Below are 21,201 nucleotides of genomic sequence, written 5' to 3' on the forward strand. Positions count from 1 at the left end.
TTTATTTTCTCATTTTTGTAATTTTTATATTCTACAATATATTAGTAAAGTAAGTCATAAATGCTGTAAACTCAACATAAAATATAAAACAAAACTGCAACAGGTATTAAATATATACACTGCACTAACTCAGATATTTAAATAATAATAATAATAATAAAAAGAGACTTTTATTACCAGATTTTATGTAGCAGACAAATTTGCTTAATATTTCATACTGGCAGAAAGCATTAACTGGAGAAAATATATTAGACCTAGAGTTTATATAGCTAGTTTTTAAACTAATCGCCCCCCTAAAATGCAGAGAAAATGCACACATATGAAATAACCACAAGACAAGGGTAAAATCTGAATCATTTGTTTTTATTTTTGCATTTGTCTTGATGGATAGGTTTACAAAATGTATAAAACTAACAGAGGGTAAAGCATGCTAAGATGTCCAAAAACACACAAATAATCAAACGTATAAATCTAAAACGATAATAAATAGTGAAACATCGATGCAGGGTTCTCTGAAGGGTTTTGCATTTTTGTTTGCATAAAGAAGCACTCCCGATTCTGGAAGTGTCTGAAATGACACACACATAAATACATCTAATGATATCTACTGTATTGGTCCAGTAATCTGTGAATGGTGTAACGTTTGCACAGAGATTCCGTGTTGAGAGTAGTGTCTCTCACATTTTTCTGAGCTGCTACCGTTGTTTATGATTTTGGTCACTGTATTGGGTCTGAATCACTGTGTGAACATATACAAGAGTGTATATTCTTCTGGCTCTGTGTGTTTGTGTACAGACATTACACATTTAGTCTATATCCAGGTCACTGTCTGACTCGTTAGGGTGAGTGACAGCGGCATTGCGAATAGACGAGTGTGTGTTTGGCTGAATGTATTTCTCTGGAAGAAGCCCATATTCCTGCAGCAGAGCTTCAACGTCTGTGGCGTAGAAATCATCTCCGAGCTGATCGGACACACGCACCAGATTCCCCACCAGCTCACCGCCGCGGTACAGCAGCAGGGCCGGCAAAGCCGAACTGCGGAAAAGAGCGCTGGTGCCGACTGCAGAGCCCCGGACCCGACAGAACTTCACCTGCAGGTCAAGGAGAAGAACAGAGAAGAAAGAAATCACAACTTAATGCAAATTAAAAGAACAGTTTACCCAAAAATGAGAATTTGCTGCAAATTTACTCATAAAATACGAAGATGAGTTTGTTTCTACATGGGAGCAGAAATTTAGCATTCCATCACTTGCTCACCAATGGATGCTCTGCAGTGAATGGGTGCCGTCAGAATGAGAGTCCAAACATCTGATAATAACATCACAATAATCCACAGCACTCCAGTTAATTAACATCTTGAGAAGTGGAAAGCTGTGTGTTTGTTAGAAACAAATCCATCAAGACATTTTTAACTTCAAACCATAGCTCCCAACAAAAATATGAGTCCTCTATCCATAATATTGCTTTCTCCAGTTAAAAAGTTGTCCTGTCTGAATCAGGAGAGAAATATGCACAGATCAAGCACCGTGTACATGTGAAACCAGTGCGAAACAGTTCTAAACAAATATGTGAGAGGACAACAGGGAATGGACTCTTTCACTGCAGGAAGAGATTTTATGGATAAAGGAAGCAACGATTTAAAGTACAAATATCTTAATGATGGATTTGCTCCTTACAAACACACCGCTTTTCACTTCACAAGACATTAATTGATGGACTGGAGCGGTGTGGATTACTGCAATGTTTTTCTCAGCTGTTTGGACTCTCATTCGGACGGCACCCATTCACTGCAGAGGATTCACTTGTGAGCAAGTGATGTAAATTTCTCCAAATCAGTTTCGATAAATAAAACTCATCTACATCTTGGATGGCCTGAGGGTGAATACATTTTTAGCAAATTTTCATTTTGTGCTGAATTATTCCTTTAAAGCCCTATAATAAAAAAAAATTAAAAATTCTTCAGTGTTACCATTGGGTACTGCACTGCAAGGCAGAGCAGGCTTCCATCCATGGCCTGGCAGGCGGACACCTCTGGCTCATAGATGTGGACCAGCACCAGAGTGTTCTTGCCCTCCTCATCAACGGCATGCAGGAACTCCTCCCCTGAAGAGATGTCAATCACCTTTTCGAAGCGCCGCCCTCCACACAGCTGTCGCCGCATCTCCTCCATGCGCTGCAGACGATACTGCTGGAGGAAGGCTTCATCCTCCTCATCCTGCTCCTCCTCTTCTTCTTCCTCCACACGGAGGTTCACCTGAAGCAAAATAAAAGAAATAGAGAGAATAAAATTTTGTTGCTGATATTCAGAAATAGGAAGGGCAAAGAAAAATAAAAAAAAACATAGAAAATTGTATTTATATTTTTAATAATAATTTTTTATTTTTTATGTAATGAGAGATTATCTATTTGATATGAATAGTTAGCAATAAAATAATAAACCAGGTGGTTGTGAAGGCAACATTTCTCATAAAAAAAAAAATTTATAAGTTACATTTTAATTTATTTTTAAGTACTAAAACAACTAAAAATTAAAATAGTGAAAAAAATCTGAAAAACTAAATTACTAAAATTTCAACTGAAAAAAAAAAAAAAAATAAAAAAAATAAAAATATCAGTAAAAACTATAATGACAATAACCACTGTATCGTGATATTCTGTGACATTCGGTATGTTGACTAGTGTATTGAGTGTTTCTCACTTTGCCTGCGATCTTATCCTGCAGCTCTTTCTGTTTCTGTCTGTCCGCTTCTTCCTCTAGATGCGACTTGCAGGTCATGCTGAGTTTCTTGATGAGTCGCTCCATCTCTTTCTGCTGCTCCACGCGCTGCTCGTTCTCCAGCTGCTTGTATTTACGCCAGTCATTGATCACTCCCTTCGGCCCTGTGGGAGAAACACACAGTCAGAAGATGTGTGGCTGATGAACGTGGATGCAGCATCTTTTAATCAGAGGCTGTGAGAGACAGAAGTACAAATTTGTGTTCATAATTCATGTTTAACTGTACCAGTGTTGACCGAACTGCCATCTGCACTGTAGTCGAGTTCCACGTCCAGCACCTCCTGGTCGCGGATGGTTTTGGATGCGTTCTCTTCTTCCTCATGGTCGCTCTCTTCATCCTCACTGCTGCTGTAGTAATACTGCAGCTTCTCCCCAAGAAGCTTATCATCAAGCGTCGTCATGACGACACACTGAGATACATGTGAAAGACACACAGACAACATACAAACATCACGCTGAGAACAAGAAACATCAAAACCAGCAGTTAAGCAGACAGAAAAAACAACCCACCATAAAAAAAAACTACACAACACACAAAATAAAAATAAAATAAATTAAAGGCAACGCTTCACAAGGTTCATTTGGTTAACATTAGTTTATTCTCTCTTTTTTTATTTTAGATTTACTTTAAACTTTAGGTTGGGTTTTACTTTTAGGATGTTTCTTTTCATTCTTTATTATACATAATTTTAAGTTTTGTTTTTGCATAAATCATTTATAAAGTGTATTTACAGAGGAAATTAAAAATAAAAATATTCAAACAACATTAGTTAATGCATTAGGTAACATGAATAATAAACAACTTCTCTGTCTACAGCTTTTCTTAATCTAGTTTAATTATAAATACACCAAGGTTGACAGTTGTAAAAATATTTATAAATTAATATTAGGTTATACAAGAATTCTACTTCAAATGTAAAAAATCTATTAGTATTTGTTAAATGTAGTATATAGTTAAATGCTGTTAAAGTACTGTACACTGTATTATTGCTGCATGCATAATACTTTTGCTTTATATTTACAATCAATATGTTGTCACACCAATATCGTTTCTAAGTAAGTTACGTTTAAAAAAAAAATAATAAAAAAAAAATCTGCTTTTTTTTTTTTTTTTTTATACATTAGTGAGTGTAATAGCATTACAGTTTTTAGATTAATGATTGTTTACAAAGACTGGGTTACCTTCTCTCATTTTTTTAGATAATTTAACTCAAAATAATACACAGTTCATACACTAACATTATGCTTTTGCTGCCCATTATCACGTGCTGTTATTCAGGAAATGCAAATCTAGTTCTTAAATACCTCATGAGAAAATTAAACTGGGGCTGGTAAGAAATCCAATTAGCCCTCATCCCCTCTGGACATGAAATCTAGACTAATGACTGAAGTCTTACAAAATGTATTTTTAACATAAGACAGCTTCAGTGTAAACACATACAATCATACATTTCGTTAGAAATGCGTATAGATTTAGTATTAGCTAATCTCTCAAACACAACCTGCTAGTTTACCTGGCGAAATTTCATCTGATAATGTTTGAGAAACAAACTACCTAACTAAACAAACTGAAAAATCAATACCGTTCACTTAAAAGGCGTCTGATTTGCAAATTAAAAATCAGCAACTATAAAGTTAAATTATAAATATGAGATTCCCGCTGACAGAATTCTACAATAACACGCTAACATGCTAGCAAACTATATAACGCTAACCCACCAACACAAAATACCACAAAAATCCTAATAAAATAGGATATATATATTATAAACAAGATGGGTTTATGATTATTATAACATTTATAATCTGGTAACCCGACTGAATCTTACCAATATATGTCTCCTTTATCGCAGTTAATCGCTGAAACAGCCTCTTCAGACCCTAGGCTGACGCTACACAGCGCAAGCACACTTATTGACCAATGACAGCGCTGAAGAGATGATTGACGTGAGTATCCGCCAATAAGAGTTAGAAGCGATTGACAGAAGGCGTTTCAAATGTTTTGGTGCCAGAAGGTGTTTTTGTTTGTTTTTTGTTTTGGGAATTGCTATCAAAATCGCGTCTCGGGGGGTCAAAACCTCCTTTAGGGGTAACTCTAACCCACTTAGAAAACTAGAAAACGTTATGCATATTTATTATAAAATAAAAACATTTACATTTAGTCATTTAGCATTTCACCGAAAGATGGTTAATTAGACACACACACACAAACACACAAAGAAATCTAAGAAATGTCAAAAAAAAAATAAGAAAAAACAATAAAAATATTCTCTGGAATGCTGCATCATTAAAATGAGTCATTACTGTAATTATTGGAACTATAGCGACGCTTAGTAACAAATCATAACACCCCAGAAAAGCATAGCAGCCAGCCAACATCATGTTTTGTCTTGAGGAACTTTTCCAGGTTTCATAAATAAATAAATAAAAACATAATTAAAAAAACATAAAAAATATAAAATATAAAGAAACATCTAAACATGACGAGACATTGATGCAACTTGGTAGTAATAAAAAGTATGTTCATATTTAGTATTTTATGTGTGTTGTATGGTAAATGCTGTTCCATGTCAGCTTAACCCAGAAAATGTCTACTAATGCCACTGTGTAATCTGCTTTTTAGAATGTGCATTATAACCCACATGCACAAATATGATCCACATATATATGAAAAGCCTTCAGGGTATTAAAGGCTTTAATTTTTTTTTTTTTTTCTCAAAAAACACTAACACTATATGCAAAGCCACAACAACACGAATGCCTGAAATGACATATGTTCAGACAAATAATTCATGCAATGACTAAAGGTTAATTGATGTCACTTTATCTAACATATTTCAGGTTTGTGTAAAAAAAAAGAAATCCTGAAATTATGCAAAATTCCATACAAAAAATATGTCTGTGTTCTCTGGTGAGTGTGATTTCACCAAGTACAAAAAACCACATGAACATGTAACAACTCCAAATTAAAGCCAAATATACTAAAAAATAACAAAATTGATGCCATTTATATGTGTTAGTTCAAAATAACACATTATATTGGCAAAAGCAAGTGAACACCTGACCACTCATTTTCCCGTTGAATGCTTACTGTTTAAATGAATTCAGAACCACAAGTATTAATAGGGAGTTGATCCTCACTGTGCTGCCATTAAAATAGGTTTGGACGATTCTTGTTCAGATTAATAGGTAAAAACATTTTTTTCATCCTTACTGCAAATTTAAGCACATCCAACCTGAGCAAGTGTTTCGCTGCAGGAGATGAGGAAATATATCATTTTTTTTTTTTTCGTTTCAACATCACAATTCACATAATAAATATGATACTCTGAGCTGAATGTGAATACTTGTATTTCGATGTCACCACTGGAAAATAACCTGATTTTTTATTATTCATTTATTTTTATCATGCAGATTGTTAAATAACACTATATACATGGGACATGTGAAAAACAGCACAACCTACTATTTTTTATTTTATTTTTAATGTTTTATCTACAGTAATAAATGAATAAAATTATAATAACCAGAACATCACCCTTATCCCTACCCAAATTGTCACACATAAACTAGAGGGAGAGAGGAAAAAATAAATAAAATGGGGGGGGGTTCTACAATGAAGATGTCTCGACAAAGGAAAGCATAGGATTCCATAATCTATAAAAAGAATTACCAGAATGTTAGGGGTGTTTAATATTTTTTTTCCAAATGTAGAAAAGACATGAAGTCATTAATATCAGCATGACACTTACACCATATAAACCATCAACAGAGATTTCTCCAAAAATTGCAATTATTGGACAGGGTTGCACAGAAACAGTGTGTCAAAAAAGGAAACCAGAAAGAATTCAGTTTAAGGCAGGTGTAAATGATCTGCTGGGGACAGAGAACATCTATTGCATCTGTCATCTTCTGTTAAAGAAAGTTTTTTTTCTTCTTCTTCTTTTTTTCAATTTTGCTTTGGTGAAATTAATTCTGTGAACAGTTTTAAACTGAACAAGACTCATACGAGCACAAATACAGACAGAGTTCATTGTAGCTAAAACATTAAATAACCTGATTTTTTTTAATAAAGTCTTGTAAACGTTCTTTTTGTGTTGCTGGGTTAATGGTTTGCATGTGAACCGTTAAAACAGGTTATTCTAATTACATTATTTTTTATTTATTTAGCATTTTCCATGTGAACATAAATATCCAGACAAAAAAAGAGGAAATGGTAACAATAATGTCTCATAATTAATGTATTAACATTAATTGAGCAATAAATTTGCTGCAGTATTTATCCATCTTTGTTGATTTTAATTAATAAAAATACTAATTATTATTGTTAGTTCACGTTCGCTAATGTCAGTTAAATAATAACAGATATGACTTTACATTTTAATAGTATTTAAGTAAATGCTGCATTAATTAACTATAAGATTAATAAATGCTTTTGACCTGTTTTTCACAGATGTAGTTAACTAATGTTAACAAACTGAACCTTACTGTAAAGTGTTACCGAAAATACATACATATACTACATAAACTATTTATAATAAAACAATAATTCTATTAACATTTGTCTCAGACAATCTTCTTTCTGCATGTGAAAGGTCATTTACTCACCCTCATGTCATTCCAAAGCTGTATGGCTTACTTTTGGTAATTGACTGTTCTTCTAGTAGTATCTGTTCAAAGGGAAATAATAAATAGATTTTGTTCTGCTTAAAATATATTGATATAGTTGCTACTGTATTCATTTGTTAAGCTGGGGTATGTATATTGTACGCTACAGATTTACAGATGGCCTGTGGCCTATGGTGGTCTATGGTCATTTATTTAAAAATGTATAAAAATGCTTTTGGCCATTCAGGAATACAGTACCTCCATCAGTTCTGTGTCCAGAAATCAGAATCTTTTAAAATCTCATTCTTAATACTGCCGAGTAGACTCAGTGTGATCAGTTATGTCATTTTATAATGTCTTGTTATTACCGTTAACAAAGTCCCACCCCTTCTGATAAGCTATAAAATGAGACTGAAACAGACGTTATTTCATTCAGCTCCTGATCAAAGATGGATCTGCAAATCTCAGTTTTTCTTCTGTTCGTTCTCTTAACTGCAGGTACAAAGACAAATAGTGTTTGTAATGTTATTGAGTAATACGGATCATTGATGTCTTTCTCTCTCTCTTATTACTAAAGGACACTCTTTCAGCTGTTATGAGTGTATGGGTCTGACAGGTTCTTGTGCGGATCAAAAAGTAAAAACATTTCCCAGTGGATCCTCCAAGTGCATGAGTTCAACGCAGTAACACAAAATGGTAAGTAATATTTGACTGACGAAGATGATGTTACAACAGTAAAAATTAACTTTTTTTGCAATGACAATTATTTAAAATGAGAAAATGCAAAATGTTACTTCTCTTTTGCTTTGCAGCTGAAATTATACATATATATTTGTTTTTATCTCTCACTGCTGCTTTCTACAGCATTGGTCTTTCATGTATCATTCATGTTTTTTTAAGGTAAAAATAAGTTCTCAAGTGAGTATTAAAAGCTGTACTGTTGACTGTCAAAATGGGTCCATGAACTTCGGTGTTGTAAAGACATCTTATTCCTGCTGTGACACTGACCTTTGTAACGCCAAAGATGCTCCAGGTATTGAACTTCAATGATCATATGCAAATGACTGTCCTCTTTTAAAGTCAGCAGTTGTTTTTACCTCTATTAATGACATTCAATCAGGGAAAAAAAAATGATTCACTAGATGTTATGTTTGTACAGAAAAAAATAAAAAGACACTTGTTTACTTTTGTAGATCTCAGCGCCATTATCCCCAATGGAAAGACATGTTACTCTTGTGATGGGCACAGCTGTTTAAACATAATGAGCTGTTCAGGGAGTGAAGACCGCTGCATTAAAGCAACAGGTGAGAATCTGGAAAAGGAAGATCATGGTCATTATTTTTGCTTCTCCATCATTCACGTTAAACATTTTATACAGCTAACTTAAACAGATTTCCAGCTTAGACTAACCTGTGTTTTCTGTCTTTTCATCAGGGAGTTATGGAGGCCAGTCAGCAGTAAAAGGCTGTGTTTCTAAATCTATTTGTGATGCTGCTACATCAGTTAATGATGTTCAGAGCATCCTGCGTTGTTCAGGGAACCTGTGTAATGGTGCTCAGAGTGTCACGCAGAGCTTCCTGTTCCTCTGCTGTTCTCTGCTCTCCTTCATCCCTGCCTGCACTGAATCCAGCAGCTCTACACATTCTACATGAGACTCGCTGTACAGAACAGCCTTATGTACAAACTCAGTTTGTGTTTGAGTGTTGATTTTTAGATCTGAAAATAAATAGCAACTAATTTGATAGTTTGGGCTCTATTGTCAATTTTAACCTTTAATATTGAGAAAAAAATACTAAATCAGCTATTCAGGTAAAAGCAGAATCCTTGTCAAAGAAATTAAATTTATTCAGAAGTAAATTTATTCTGTGACTTATATGCAGGCCTATGAATATATAGATGTTTAGCAGCCCATTTTTTATTTGACGTCATGTCATAAACAGTAACACTTTATATTTCAAATGACATGATTTCACTCAGTTAGTAAATTAAATTATTTGAATTAAATTGGAAGGATTGAATTAAAACAACATGCCAATCATTGACCCCATTCCAATTATACAACTCACCACAACACAATAACCTAACCATACCACTTCAAAACAAAAAAAGTTATCTAAAAGACATACAACTTGTGTTGTTGGATGAGCTTGTTGGTTTTTTTTTTGGTATATTTTTTTTTGTGTACAGTATAACTAAAACAACATAATTTTACACAAAACACTTTGATTTTCAACATAATACACAGATCACTATTTTCCAGAGAACCAAAAATTAGATCAGTTAACCTTAAAACTGTTGTTTGGACTGATTAAATCTCACAGATGCTAATAATATTCCAAAGAAATTACAAAAATAAGAAGCACATAGTCATTAACCTCTCTAAGACCCGAGAAAAAAAACGTTTTAGGAAAAAAATAGTTTTTTCCATGTCTTTACATCATTTAGAGCAAAAAAAAAAAAAAAATTAAAATATCTCATTCACAAGTTATGCTATGTCCTCGGTTGACATCGGGACTCAATTTCTTTAAAAAAATAAAAAAGACATGAATGAACATGCGTTAGGCAAAAAACAACTGATTTTTTAAATCACCAATACATTTTTAGTTTTCAAGATTTCTTTTTTTTTTTTTTTTTACCAAACTTTGTATAAAGATGATTCTCAACTATGGTATAACAGAATGATTCAGTATAGCATTTTTCTTTCTGCAAAATGTGTGTAAAATGACCATAAACAGGTTTTTCCGTTCCTCATTATATACAATGTATCTATAAAACTAAATATACAGTATCTCACAGAAGTAAGTACACCCCCTCACATTTTTGTAAATATTTTATTATATCTTTTCATGTTACAACACTGAAGAAATGAAAACTTTGCTACAATGTAAAGTAGTGAGTATACAGCTTGTATAACAGTGTAAATTTGCTGTCCCCTCAAAATAACTCAACACATAGACAATAATGTCTAAACCGCTGGCCACAAAAGTGAGTACATCCCTAAGTGAAAATGTCCAAATTTGGGCCCAATTAGTCATTTTCTCTCCCCGGTGTCATGTGACTCATTATTGTTACAAGGTCTCAGGTGTGAAAGGGGAGCAGGTGTGTTAAATTTGGTGTTATCGCTTTCATTCTCTCGTACTGGTCACTGGAAGTTCAACATGGCACCTCATGGCAAAGAATTCTCTGAGGATCTGAAAAAAGGAATTGTTGCTCTACATAAAGATGGCGTAGGCTATAAGAAGATCGCCAACACCCTGAAAACTGAGCTGCAGACAACGGTGGTTTAACAGGACAAGGTTCCACTCAGAACAGGCCTCGCCGTGGTTGACCAAAAGAAGCTGAGTGCACATGCTCAGAGTCATATCCAGAGGTTGTGTTTGGGAAATAAATGTATGAGTGCTGCCAGCATTGCTGCGGAGGTTGAAGGGTCGGGGGGTCAGCCTGTCAGTGCTCAGACCACATGCTGCACACTGCATCAAATTGGTCTGCATGGCTGTCGTCCCAGAACGAAGCCTCTTCTAAAGCTGATTCACAAGAAAGCCCGCAAACAGTTTGCTGAAGACAAGCAGACTAAGGACATGGATTACTGGAACCATGTCCTGTGGTCTGATGAGACCAAGATAAAATAATTTGGTTTAGATGGTGACAAGAGTGTGTGGCCAAGAGGGTCCGGCTGCAGACTTGCACTTGCATTCTCAGACTTGCACTCTCAGACACTTGCGCTTTTTTTGTTCAATTTATTTATAATTTTTTGTTTGAATCTCTCAATTTTACAACAGTAGCCAGGTGGTGAACACAAGAAAAAAAGAAACTAAATTACGAAGTCACTTGCAATAGCCACTTGCACTCTCTACCTACGACATCACTTGCAATATACACAAATCGTGCGTGTTGCCAATGTAGACTTCGTGGTGGTTAAACGATTAAAACTAATTTAGTACCGTAGCGTACAGGGTCCTGCAAATCCTCTGTAGAAGAAAAAGACAAAACCCGCAAATCTGTGGTCATAGAACAACAGAATATGAATGCAGTGCGCAAAGTCTCTCATTAAGCGTTTTCCTCCAGTAGAAAATGTAAACACTTAATATGGCTTAATGTATTAAGATGCTATTCAAATGTGAAATTCAATATTTTATATACCATACCGCAAAATGTGGCATAATGGACTAAGATGATACTTTAACGTCCCACTAGAGGGCAGTGTTATGTTGTATTATATACAGCGGTGTTATATACAGAGTGCTCCTCTCATGTTTATGATAAAACCCACAAAGCGAGAACATGATACAGAATAAATTCAACACGCAAAGTTTCTTTTCCATATAGTATAAACTGCCCACAGCTCTTTTATATCATTGTCTTTGTCCATTAAGCTACATAACATGTTTTATTTATAATGATTTTCTATGGGAGGAAAATTATTAACGTTAACGCATTGCGTTCTGGACTCGTCTGCTTGCCTGTACGGAGCTGATGCATGCTTTTAATATAACTTAATGCGTTTCATAATGCACGTTCATTTTCATATAGGAAAACGCCAACACGACCCCTTCCCAATTCGAAGTGGTGTCAAACAAGGATGTGTTTCAGCCCCAACAATCTTTGGTGTTTTCTTCTCTCTAGTGTTATATTGTGCCTTCAATCAGTCAGACGAGGGCATAGAAATTCACACCAGAAGCGATGGGAATCTGTTCAACCTCATGCGTCTCAGAGACAAGACTAAGGTACAGAGAGTGCTGATCAGAGAACTGCTCTTTGCAGATGATGCTGTCGTGGTAGCACATGATGAAAAAGAGTTACAACGTCTGAAAAACTGCTTTTCACATGCTAGCAGAGATTTTGTACTGGTTATTAACACTCTCAAAACCAACATAATGGGACAAGATGTTAGCTGTGCCCCTAGTATTTTTATTGAGGATCATGCCATTGAGGTGGTGGAGAATTGTATCTATCTATCTTGGCTCCGCCATCTCCAATAATCTTTCTCTTAATGTTGAGCTGAATGCAAGGAATGGAAAGGCAACAACAGCAATGGCCTGCCTGGCAAAGAGGGTCTGGGATAACTCCATGCTGACAATCAACACCAAAATGAAGGTCTATCAAGCCTGCGTACTGAATACACGGCTTTATAGCAGCAAAACATGGACTGTATATTCTCACCAAGAACGCAGACTCAATGCCTTCCATCTTCACAGTCTAAGAAGGATTCTGGGCATTTCATGGCAGGACCACATCTCTGATAAAAATGTTTTGATGCATGCAGGGATACCTAGTATGTTTACCCTGCTCACCCAGAGGCGTCTGTGCTGGCTCAGTCATGTCAGCCGCATGAATGCTGGCCGAATCCCTGCTATACTGAGATCTTGCCACTGGCTCCAGGCCGGCAGGAAGGCCTGTACTTCACTACAAAGATGTATGCAAACAAGACATGAAAGCAAGTAACATCAATCCAGACGACCTGGAAAAAGTAGCTGTAGGTCGTAACAGATGTAGCCATGCCATTCAATCAGGCATTGAAGTTAGCGAGAGGAGGAGAGAGAACTAGTGGGAAGAGAAAAAAGAACGGAAAAAGGCAGAGAGCAGACCGAACATCTACATAGACTGGTATGATCTTTCCCTGCAGCAATTGCAATTTAGCATGCTCTTCAAGAATTGGACTGTACAGTCACAGCTGGCGCTGTAACTCAGCAAATTTATAGAGGCCCCGGTGCAGATTCCATTGTCTTACAAGACAGAAGGATGCCGAAGACCCTCTTCCCTCTCAGGGTGGCTTACATGAGCACTTAGGGCAGGCACTCCGGTTCGAATGGGATTGCCTCTTGACTAAATTAAACTAAAAAAAGGTGAAGTGATGTGTGGCCAAGTATGGTGACCCATACTCGGAATCTGTGCTCTGCATTTAACCCATCCAAGTGCACACACAGAGTATTTAACACACACCCAGAGCAGTGGGCAGCCATATTGCTGTGGTTCCCGGGAAGCAGTTGGGGGTTTCGGTGCCTTACTTAAGGGTCTCACCTTAGTCGCAGTATTGGGGAGAAAGAGAGTGCTGGTTATTCATTCCCCCCCACCAACAATTCCTGCCGGACCTGAGACTCAAACACACAACCTTCGGGTTACAAGTTCAACTCTCTATCCATTACACCATGACTAAGTTTACCTATGAGTATATCTTTTAGATAAACTTCATAATTAAAGAGAGTTTGTAGTTTTGTAAACACTTCTGAATTTTACATCAAGTTTTATGAATGAATGGTGAGCACTGATGAATGAAATTGAAGTTATTGACTTGAGTATTTGTTTTACAAAGTATTGACTGCCATAGTCTTATGCTGGGTTTATATTTATGGTATACATAACAAACATTCCAAAGTGTTGAGTGTCAAAGAATTTATAATTGTGCTGCATATACGAATTGTCTTATTCACTTTGCTGAATATTTTGATTGTCTAAATTATATATGTCTGATGTGAGCAGGTTATCGATTTAAGTTCTAGACAGATGAAATGGAAGACACAGTCGAGCAAACAAGCAAGTCAACAGTCAGTTCCTGATAAGGATTTAAACACTTCTGCAGGAATGTAACAGGTTAGATCAAGATCAAGTTCTCGAAAAACATATTGTTTTTGCCTTAACCGCCCCCTGAAGCTAGAAGCGTCTTATTTTTTCCATAACGTTTACCCCTTTCTTCCCCCTCCCTAACTGCTGTACAAAGACTCTACTTTTTTTGTATATAAAATCTTGAAGAGTTTCCATGTGTGTAAGTGCTGGGATTGCAGATAGAGCCAACTCTCACTTCTTTTTGTTGCCCATTGGTTTTCACAGATACGTTTTCGTTCCTCCCCCATTACCCCTAGACAAAAAGGGGATGTAACACTAATGGAGCTGATATTGACCAAATAATGTGCCCAAGCAACCCAGAAGGACCTACATACCTGTGAGGTAAGACTCAATCCAGTGGAGTGAAGTTCCGGTAATGTCAAGCGATGAGAGGGTGGACAGAAGGATTTGATGTTTAACAGTGTCGAACGCAGCAGATAGATCTAGCAGAATGAGAACTGAAGATTTGGACTCTGCGCTTGCACTCCGTAGCGCTTCAGTGACTGACAGCAAGGTTTCAGTTGAATGGCCACTTTTAGATCCAGATCGGTTAATGTCCAGCTGGTAGTTCTGAGAGAGAAAGAAAGACGCTTGGTTGAAAAACCAAGTGATTTTGCTATAAAAGGGAGGAGTTGAGGTCTAGAGGACAGATGGTAGGGTGGCTGGAGAGGATACGTTTAAAGACTTCATCTTCTGTAAGAGGAGAGAAGGAGGAGAGAAGATGGTCAGCTGTGTGAGTGTTTGCTGAGTTCCAGAGCCATGGACTGACTGTTAATGGATGTGGTTTTGTTTGTAAAGTGTAGGGGAATTTACAGTTAAAACCCAAGGACCAGGTGTTGGAAATGAAGAACAGAAGTCTGAGATGCAATTAATTGAAGAACAATTTTACTGAAGAAAATAGTTTGCAGTTTCATCAGCAGAAGTCAGCTTCAACACTCTCGATAGAGTTTGTAGGCCGCTCTGCGTGCAATTCAAAATCACCAACAGTTATACCCTGACAGAGGATGCTAATTGCGTCTATGCATAAGTCAGCAAAATTCTGATTGGTTCGAAAACCTAGATAAACTAGATAAACCGTTTCCACATGGACGTAAACGCTTCAAGCATATCTCCAAATGATTATTGCAGGTGTCAGCAAATGAAAAAGAAGACACCTAAGCTCGGATCCGGAGGGCGGCAGGAGACAGTCTTCTCATCTAACACAGAGAATAGATGCTGACACACACACATACACACAGAGCCCTTGTCTGCATCTCAAGGTTTTCTAGTTTCTAGCGAGTATCTTATAAGAATGATTGGTCATACTATGCAGCCATCAATCTTGGAGAATAGGAATACAGGATAAAAAGGGATTTTTAATATCTGTTATTCAACATCTAAATGTCACAGTTCTCTTCGTCCATCGTAGCTTACGTAGATGGTAGGTCATCCTGACCCCCTTATAGCATGGCCTTGTGACCCTAAGGAAAGAATACACTTGTGTATGTGTGCATGTGCATGTGTTCACACCTTTTACTCTAACCACTTCTAAAAAGGATATATGCACACTTCAATCTATACGAATATAGATGGCTCTACTTCTTAGGTCAATCATCAAACAATCTGGGAGGTTAAATACTGATCAATAACTTGATTAATAATCACACAATATATATTAATAAAATAATTAATATCAGAAGGAAGGATATGCTCAGATCGGCATCCACTTAAACAGCATTTATGAACTGAATTGAGTTGAATGAGCGACGATCAAAGGTAATTGTAACAAGTTCAATAACTTGAGCTTGAGACTTAGCTGAGCAGTAATACAATCATTGATCTTTGCAGGTTCGTGGGAGGATTGCTGAGCAGATGACAGATGAAGGAGTGGATCATGCGGCAGGTAAGTCAAGCAGATAGGAGGAAAGGAAACTTATGGTTCTGTTGGAACATGATGATTTACGTCCCAACAAATGTGTGTGCAGGTTATGTTAATGAACCGCACCTACTTTAACGGATAGTTTGTTGTAACAAAACCATTATATATATATATATATATATGATATATCACAGAAACAAATATATATTAACATATAGGTAATACCTATATCATATATATGTATGGCTATCTCTTCAGATATATAGAAAAATATCAGAGCAGAAACAAATATTTTCAGGCCAAAAGAGACTTTTTCCATTAACATTACAACCTCACCACTGAAATGGAGGTAATACCTAAATCATTCAACATCAAATGCAACAGTACTCCATTTCTTTCTTTCTTCAGAAAATTATTTTGTGTAGTTTCCGTCTAATTTGTAGCAAAATAAATACGTGGAGAGCTGTCAAAACACTCCAAAAAACGTTACAAATGCATGCTTATGGCTTAATGCAGTTTTCAGTTGGACTTTTTGTAGCAAGAAATCTCACATAGTTCACCTGTTTTATTTTCAGGATTAATTTTGTTTCTTCTATTTTTACAATTTTTTTTTTATTGTGTGCTCTCCGGCACGCAATGGGGAAAATTGGTTATAAAGGCTGTTTATCCAGTCCAGATGATAAACCATACCAGCAACAAGATATGTGCAAAAAAGCAAAGAGTGTTGAAAGAACTAATGCACATTTTGTTGTACTGAAATAGTTTGTTACATATTTGTTTTTAAAAATGTTCCTGCAGGTCAAGTCAAGACAGCAACAGTTTTTATTCAACTCCATCTTCCACCAAAAATATGTATATATATATAAACCTATAGAATAGAAGGACAGAACTAGGTTCTGTTGGAAAATGTTTCATGTCCTTATGTTTGAAAAATGGATAGCTTGTTGTGAACAGTGTTATCATTGATATATACTCTAATTTGTATTTTATGTAGTAAATATAAATAAGTTGGTGTGTTGTGTGATTTGTGATGGGTGTGCAAAATCACTCCAAAAAAACTTCGGACAAATGCATGTTACATCACAACTTTAGTTTTGAATTTCTCTTTTTTAAAAGAATGTGGGGGCCCCAAACCACATCGTTATACTGCTTCATTTCAGGATACTAATTGCTTTTCAAAATATTTTTTTGTGGTGTTCCAAGTGGAAAGTCTCACTTGATAGAAGAATTCACCTGCAGCAGTCTGTGGTCATCGTCTTTGTAGGAGTTTTCATTAATCCCATTTTATGTTTCTTTCTAACATATACTTTTTGTATTTTCTCATAAAGTTTCCGTTGTTTTTTTCATTCAGTGTGTGCTCCTCAGTTTTTCTTCTGTTCGCTCTTCACGCAGGTGGGAGACAAATTGGTTATAAAGGCTGTTATTCCAGTCAGAGGTGGGTGGGGCAGGGTGGGTCCCAGTGGGTGCATGAGTACCAGCATAATAGTCTGCAATATGGGTTTAAGATGAAAAGCATGGAGATGCTGGTTACTGAGGCTGTTGGAAAGAACTTCTCACAGAACTACTGCACTTTATGTTGTGCATTTGTGTTTTTTGTTTATTAACATTATAATTTGGTTTAATTAATCAATATTTGAAATGAAAAATGCATCTTTATTCCTGCAGGTCAAGTTTTCAGGAACCTAAAGAAGATCTCAGCAAAAACAAAAGACAAGAGTTTGTACCAGTACCAGTCTTATTCTGCTCCAGGTATTGCGAGATTTACTTATAAAAAGATTTAAGAGCTAAAACCCAAACCTAAATTCGCTGAAGGATTTAACAGGAAATTTCAGAGGACAGGAAACAGCTATGGTTCTGTTGGAACAGATGTTTTCATGTATTATTTTTTTTTTTTTCACCCAGTGTTTTTCCAAGTTCGGGGGCTGGGTCCCTAACCGCACCTACTTGGAATCTGCGGCCATTATGGATAGCTGATACACGGGGCGTGGCACAGGGCCTCTACACGCCCCCTGGGAAAACCATATATATCCTACTTGCACGTATATATATATATATATATGTATATCATTTCGCACTGCATGTCATATGTATGGAAGTGGCTATATGTGAAAAAACATGCGTCTGTATATGAAACTCCACCCGTGCCACAAACTCGTGATCTCAGTGTGTGTGTGTGTGTGTGTGTGTGTAAATATCATAGAAACTAATATACATGGCCAAGTTTTTCCATTAACCGTTTTGTTCGATCCTCACCATATGAATGGAGGTAATACCTACCAACTCAGCAGGAGTGTGTCAACAAAGTATGTTCATGACTTTCCTTCTTCTGCAGAACATTAAAATGATGCTTAAAAGAATGTTCTACCGGGCCCAAACAACATTGAACCTATACTGGCTTTCATTTCATGCTGCAGACACAAAACAAACACACACACACACACACACACAAAGCCATGAAGGGGCAGGAGCACACACTTGCAAAAGTGATTAGGAGACACTTTTCAAAATATCTTTCTTTGTGTGTTCCACAAAGGATAAGTCAATCAGGTTTAAACACATTAAAGCTGTGAGGATGAGCACCTGATGAGCAGAATGTTACATTGTGGGATGAACTTTAAGAAGGTTGGTATAACAATTTTTATATATAGATAAGCCATAGTTCACGCTTTTCAAGTGCTCTGGGATAACAGTTGAATTAAAATTGCGAAATTTTAACAGCAGACTTATACATTCTTTGTAATTTCTCTTAAAGTTAAAAAACACTTTTCAAAATTTTCATTATAGAGGATCCCATGTAAATTATGCATAGTGAACGTTTCATTGCTTTGTTATAACAGAAAATTAAGTCCTAGACTGTATACTAGTTTAAACTTGTATTTTCTCAAAAGGGGGCTGAGACCCTCCCCTTCGATGAGCTATAAAATGAGACTGAAACAGACGTTATTTTTCTTTGACAGCTCCTGATCAAAGCTTCATGGATCTGCAAATCTCAGTTTTTATTCTGTTTAACGTTCCTCTTCAACTGCAGGTACAATACAAATACGTGCATTTGGAATTATGTTATTGATCAGCATGCACAAAAAAAGCAGATAGCTCAGTTTAGTATGTTTTGAATCGCTATCTGTATTTTCAGATTTGCGGTGAAAAACTACACAGGCACTCTCTCAGACGCGTGTTTATGAGTGTATGGGTCTGACGGGTTTGCTTGTGCGGATCAAAAAGTAAAAACATGTCCCAGTGGATTTTCCAATTGTTGACGTGCATGAATCGATCCTATAACAATCAGCTAAATATACAAAGTGGTAACTGTCTCTGTCACAAACACTAAATATCACAGATGAATTTAAAATAGTCACTTTTATTCTTTAGGTCTATCGGAGATGCTGGTGTTTTTACTGTGTGCTTGCTTCAATATTCATTGGAAATGTAACTTTCTCACAGAACTTTTAAAATACTGATGACATCCTCACAGAATTTATGATTGTAATAATCACAGAATACCAAGCTTAATTCCGATTTGTTATGCTGCTGTTAAATTTTTTTGTTCTCAGATTGTTATGCTAACAAGAACAGTATAATTTGTATTAAAATGGAATCAATATTTTGAAAATGAGGTTCAAAATGCTGTAATTTTTGACGTTTTTATATTTTATTCTGTCAATTCTTATTGAGTTAACTTGTGTCTTTCTGGAAAAACTCCACTGTCTCAGCATTTTTTCCAGGTGGTCGAAATTAGCAATTTCTAATTGCAATAGTGAAATTTCTTGGGGATTTAATATTTTTGATTGTGCAGTCCGAGTTTGACTGTGCAATCTGGATCCATGAACTTCGGGACAATATGGAAAGACAATACTTTAGCGGGAATTGCTTGTAGAATATCACAGACACAGTGTAAATCAATAAAGTGTTAGTTTTTAGTAAAAGATGCTCCAGGTATTGCGTGATTTACTGACCATATGAAGTTCACAACTGATTATCTTTAAGGTCAACACTAATTTTACTTTAACTGCACAGGATATTCAGTCATGGAATCTTAATAACTACAGTGTTACAGGGTGCAGCTTGTCAGCAAGGCTGAATTGATTGAATGCCGAGTCAGCTAACAGAGTGTTATGCATGTGCACAGTTAGACCGGGGCGGCGTTTTACTTTGCATCAGAAGATAAATTTTATCCTTGCAATTCATGTTTTCATCCTGTAGATCCCTCTAATGTCCCCAATGGAAATAAATGTTACTATTGTGATGGACAGAGCTGCTCAAACACAGTGAGTTGTTCAGGGAGTGAAGACCGCTGCTTTAAAGCAACAGGTGAGAATCTGGAAAAGAAAGAAGTCATGATTTGTATTGCTCTTATGATTGAGCATCTGATACAGATCACATTTACTCACTTCCAACTTAGACTAACCTCTGTTTTCTGTTTTCTTTCTTTTCATCAGGGAGTTCTGGAGGCCAGTCTATAAAAGGCTGTGTTTCTAAATCTATTTGTGATGCTGCTACACCAGTTGGTGATGTTCAGGGTGTCTCTTGTTGTTCAGGGAACCTGTGTAACGGTGCTCAGAGTGTCACTCAGAGCTTCCTGTTCCTCTGCTGTTCTCTGGTCTCCTTCATCCTGCTGCACTGAATCCAGCAGCTTTACACATTCTACAATGAGATACACTGTACTGAATATAGAGATGGAATTTTCTCTGTACAACACATCTTTTGTGTCCTGATATAAAAGTTTTTTATGACATTCTGATGTGACATTTCTTTAAATAAAATACTACATTACCTTGTTTCTGTGGTTATTTTTAATATAGCTTGTCATGCTGTAAAAAAAGTCAGAAATTTATATTACAGAAATACAAATGTTTTATATGATCATTATGTTTAGAAGAAACATGTATGATAATTATTTAATTATGCAAATAATACATATATATTTTTATTCCCACTATCAGGAATCCTGTTCAGTTATAGGTCATGAAAGCAATAACTGAGATACTGATTAATTAGATATTGTGTAACTAGCATGAAAAGTCAGAAGTATAATTGTAATACATCATGTGATCCACATTTCACAATTCGATTTCACAACTAATGCTGTAAACTATACATGGAACCTTCTCATATGACTCATTATAATATTAATATATATTTATTGGCATTTGTCTGTAAATGTTCAAATTAACAACAGAGCCCAAACTATCACATTCAATTGCTATTTATTTTCAGATATAATAATCAACACTAAAACAAAAAATTGTACATGAACATTTAAATTGCACATAAGGCAGGTTGGATGAAGGCATGAACTGATCTCCCAAAATACTGAATGTAATAGACAATAATGCACTTGATGATATTGAGACAGACATTA

At 36.0% G+C, this 21,201-nt stretch overlaps 2 protein-coding genes and 1 long non-coding RNA gene across 4 annotated transcripts; 2 read left to right on the plus strand and 1 right to left on the minus strand.

The window, feature by feature from the left end:
• Positions 1 to 342: 342 nt before the first annotated feature.
• Positions 343 to 4,704, minus strand: LOC122149267 (phosducin-like protein). 2 transcript variants are annotated; one of them, XM_042778614.1, is made up of 5 exons: positions 4,606 to 4,704; positions 3,003 to 3,186; positions 2,699 to 2,880; positions 1,970 to 2,254; positions 343 to 1,091 (listed from the first exon to the last, which is right to left on the minus strand). In XM_042778614.1, exons 2-5 carry the CDS (start codon positions 3,175 to 3,177, stop codon positions 807 to 809), a joined length of 927 nt encoding a protein of 308 aa, XP_042634548.1. In that variant the 5' UTR covers positions 3,178 to 3,186; positions 4,606 to 4,704; the 3' UTR covers positions 343 to 806. The 2 variants fall into 2 exon arrangements, with proteins under 2 accessions (XP_042634548.1, XP_042634547.1); XM_042778613.1 differs by having other exon boundaries at positions 3,003 to 3,231; positions 4,606 to 4,684.
• A 10-nt stretch (positions 4,705 to 4,714) lies between these two features.
• LOC122134730 (urokinase plasminogen activator surface receptor-like) lies at positions 4,715 to 9,036 on the plus strand. Its single transcript, XM_042711399.1, has 4 exons — positions 4,715 to 4,723; positions 8,285 to 8,417; positions 8,578 to 8,688; positions 8,819 to 9,036. The coding sequence occupies exons 1-4, from the start codon at positions 4,715 to 4,717 to the stop codon at positions 9,034 to 9,036; spliced, it is 471 nt and encodes a 156-aa protein (XP_042567333.1).
• A 10,723-nt stretch (positions 9,037 to 19,759) lies between these two features.
• LOC122149268 lies at positions 19,760 to 20,575 on the plus strand. The gene is made up of 3 exons (XR_006162891.1): positions 19,760 to 19,775; positions 20,043 to 20,150; positions 20,279 to 20,575. It is a non-coding gene; the product is annotated as an uncharacterized LOC122149268 (long non-coding RNA).
• The last annotated feature ends 626 nt before the right edge of the window (positions 20,576 to 21,201 follow it).

This window comes from Cyprinus carpio, chromosome A21 (genome assembly GCF_018340385.1).
Source record: "Cyprinus carpio isolate SPL01 chromosome A21, ASM1834038v1, whole genome shotgun sequence".
Taxonomy (NCBI): Eukaryota; Metazoa; Chordata; class Actinopteri; order Cypriniformes; family Cyprinidae; genus Cyprinus; species Cyprinus carpio.

Coding starts and splice junctions, on each gene's coding strand:
- LOC122149267 (XM_042778613.1), bottom strand. CDS start 3,219: ATGTTGTCTGTGTGTCTTTCACATGTATCTCAGTGTGTCGTCATGACG. Junction 2,255..2,698: donor AGGATAAGATCGCAGGCAAA/GTGAGAAACACT, acceptor ATTTTGCTTCAG/GTGAACCTCCGTGTGGAGGA. Junction 1,092..1,969: donor TTGCAGTGCAGTACCCAATG/GTAACACTGAAG, acceptor CTTGACCTGCAG/GTGAAGTTCTGTCGGGTCCG.
- LOC122134730 (XM_042711399.1), top strand. Junction 8,418..8,577: donor TAACGCCAAAGATGCTCCAG/GTATTGAACTTC, acceptor TTACTTTTGTAG/ATCTCAGCGCCATTATCCCC. Junction 8,689..8,818: donor CCGCTGCATTAAAGCAACAG/GTGAGAATCTGG, acceptor TCTTTTCATCAG/GGAGTTATGGAGGCCAGTCA.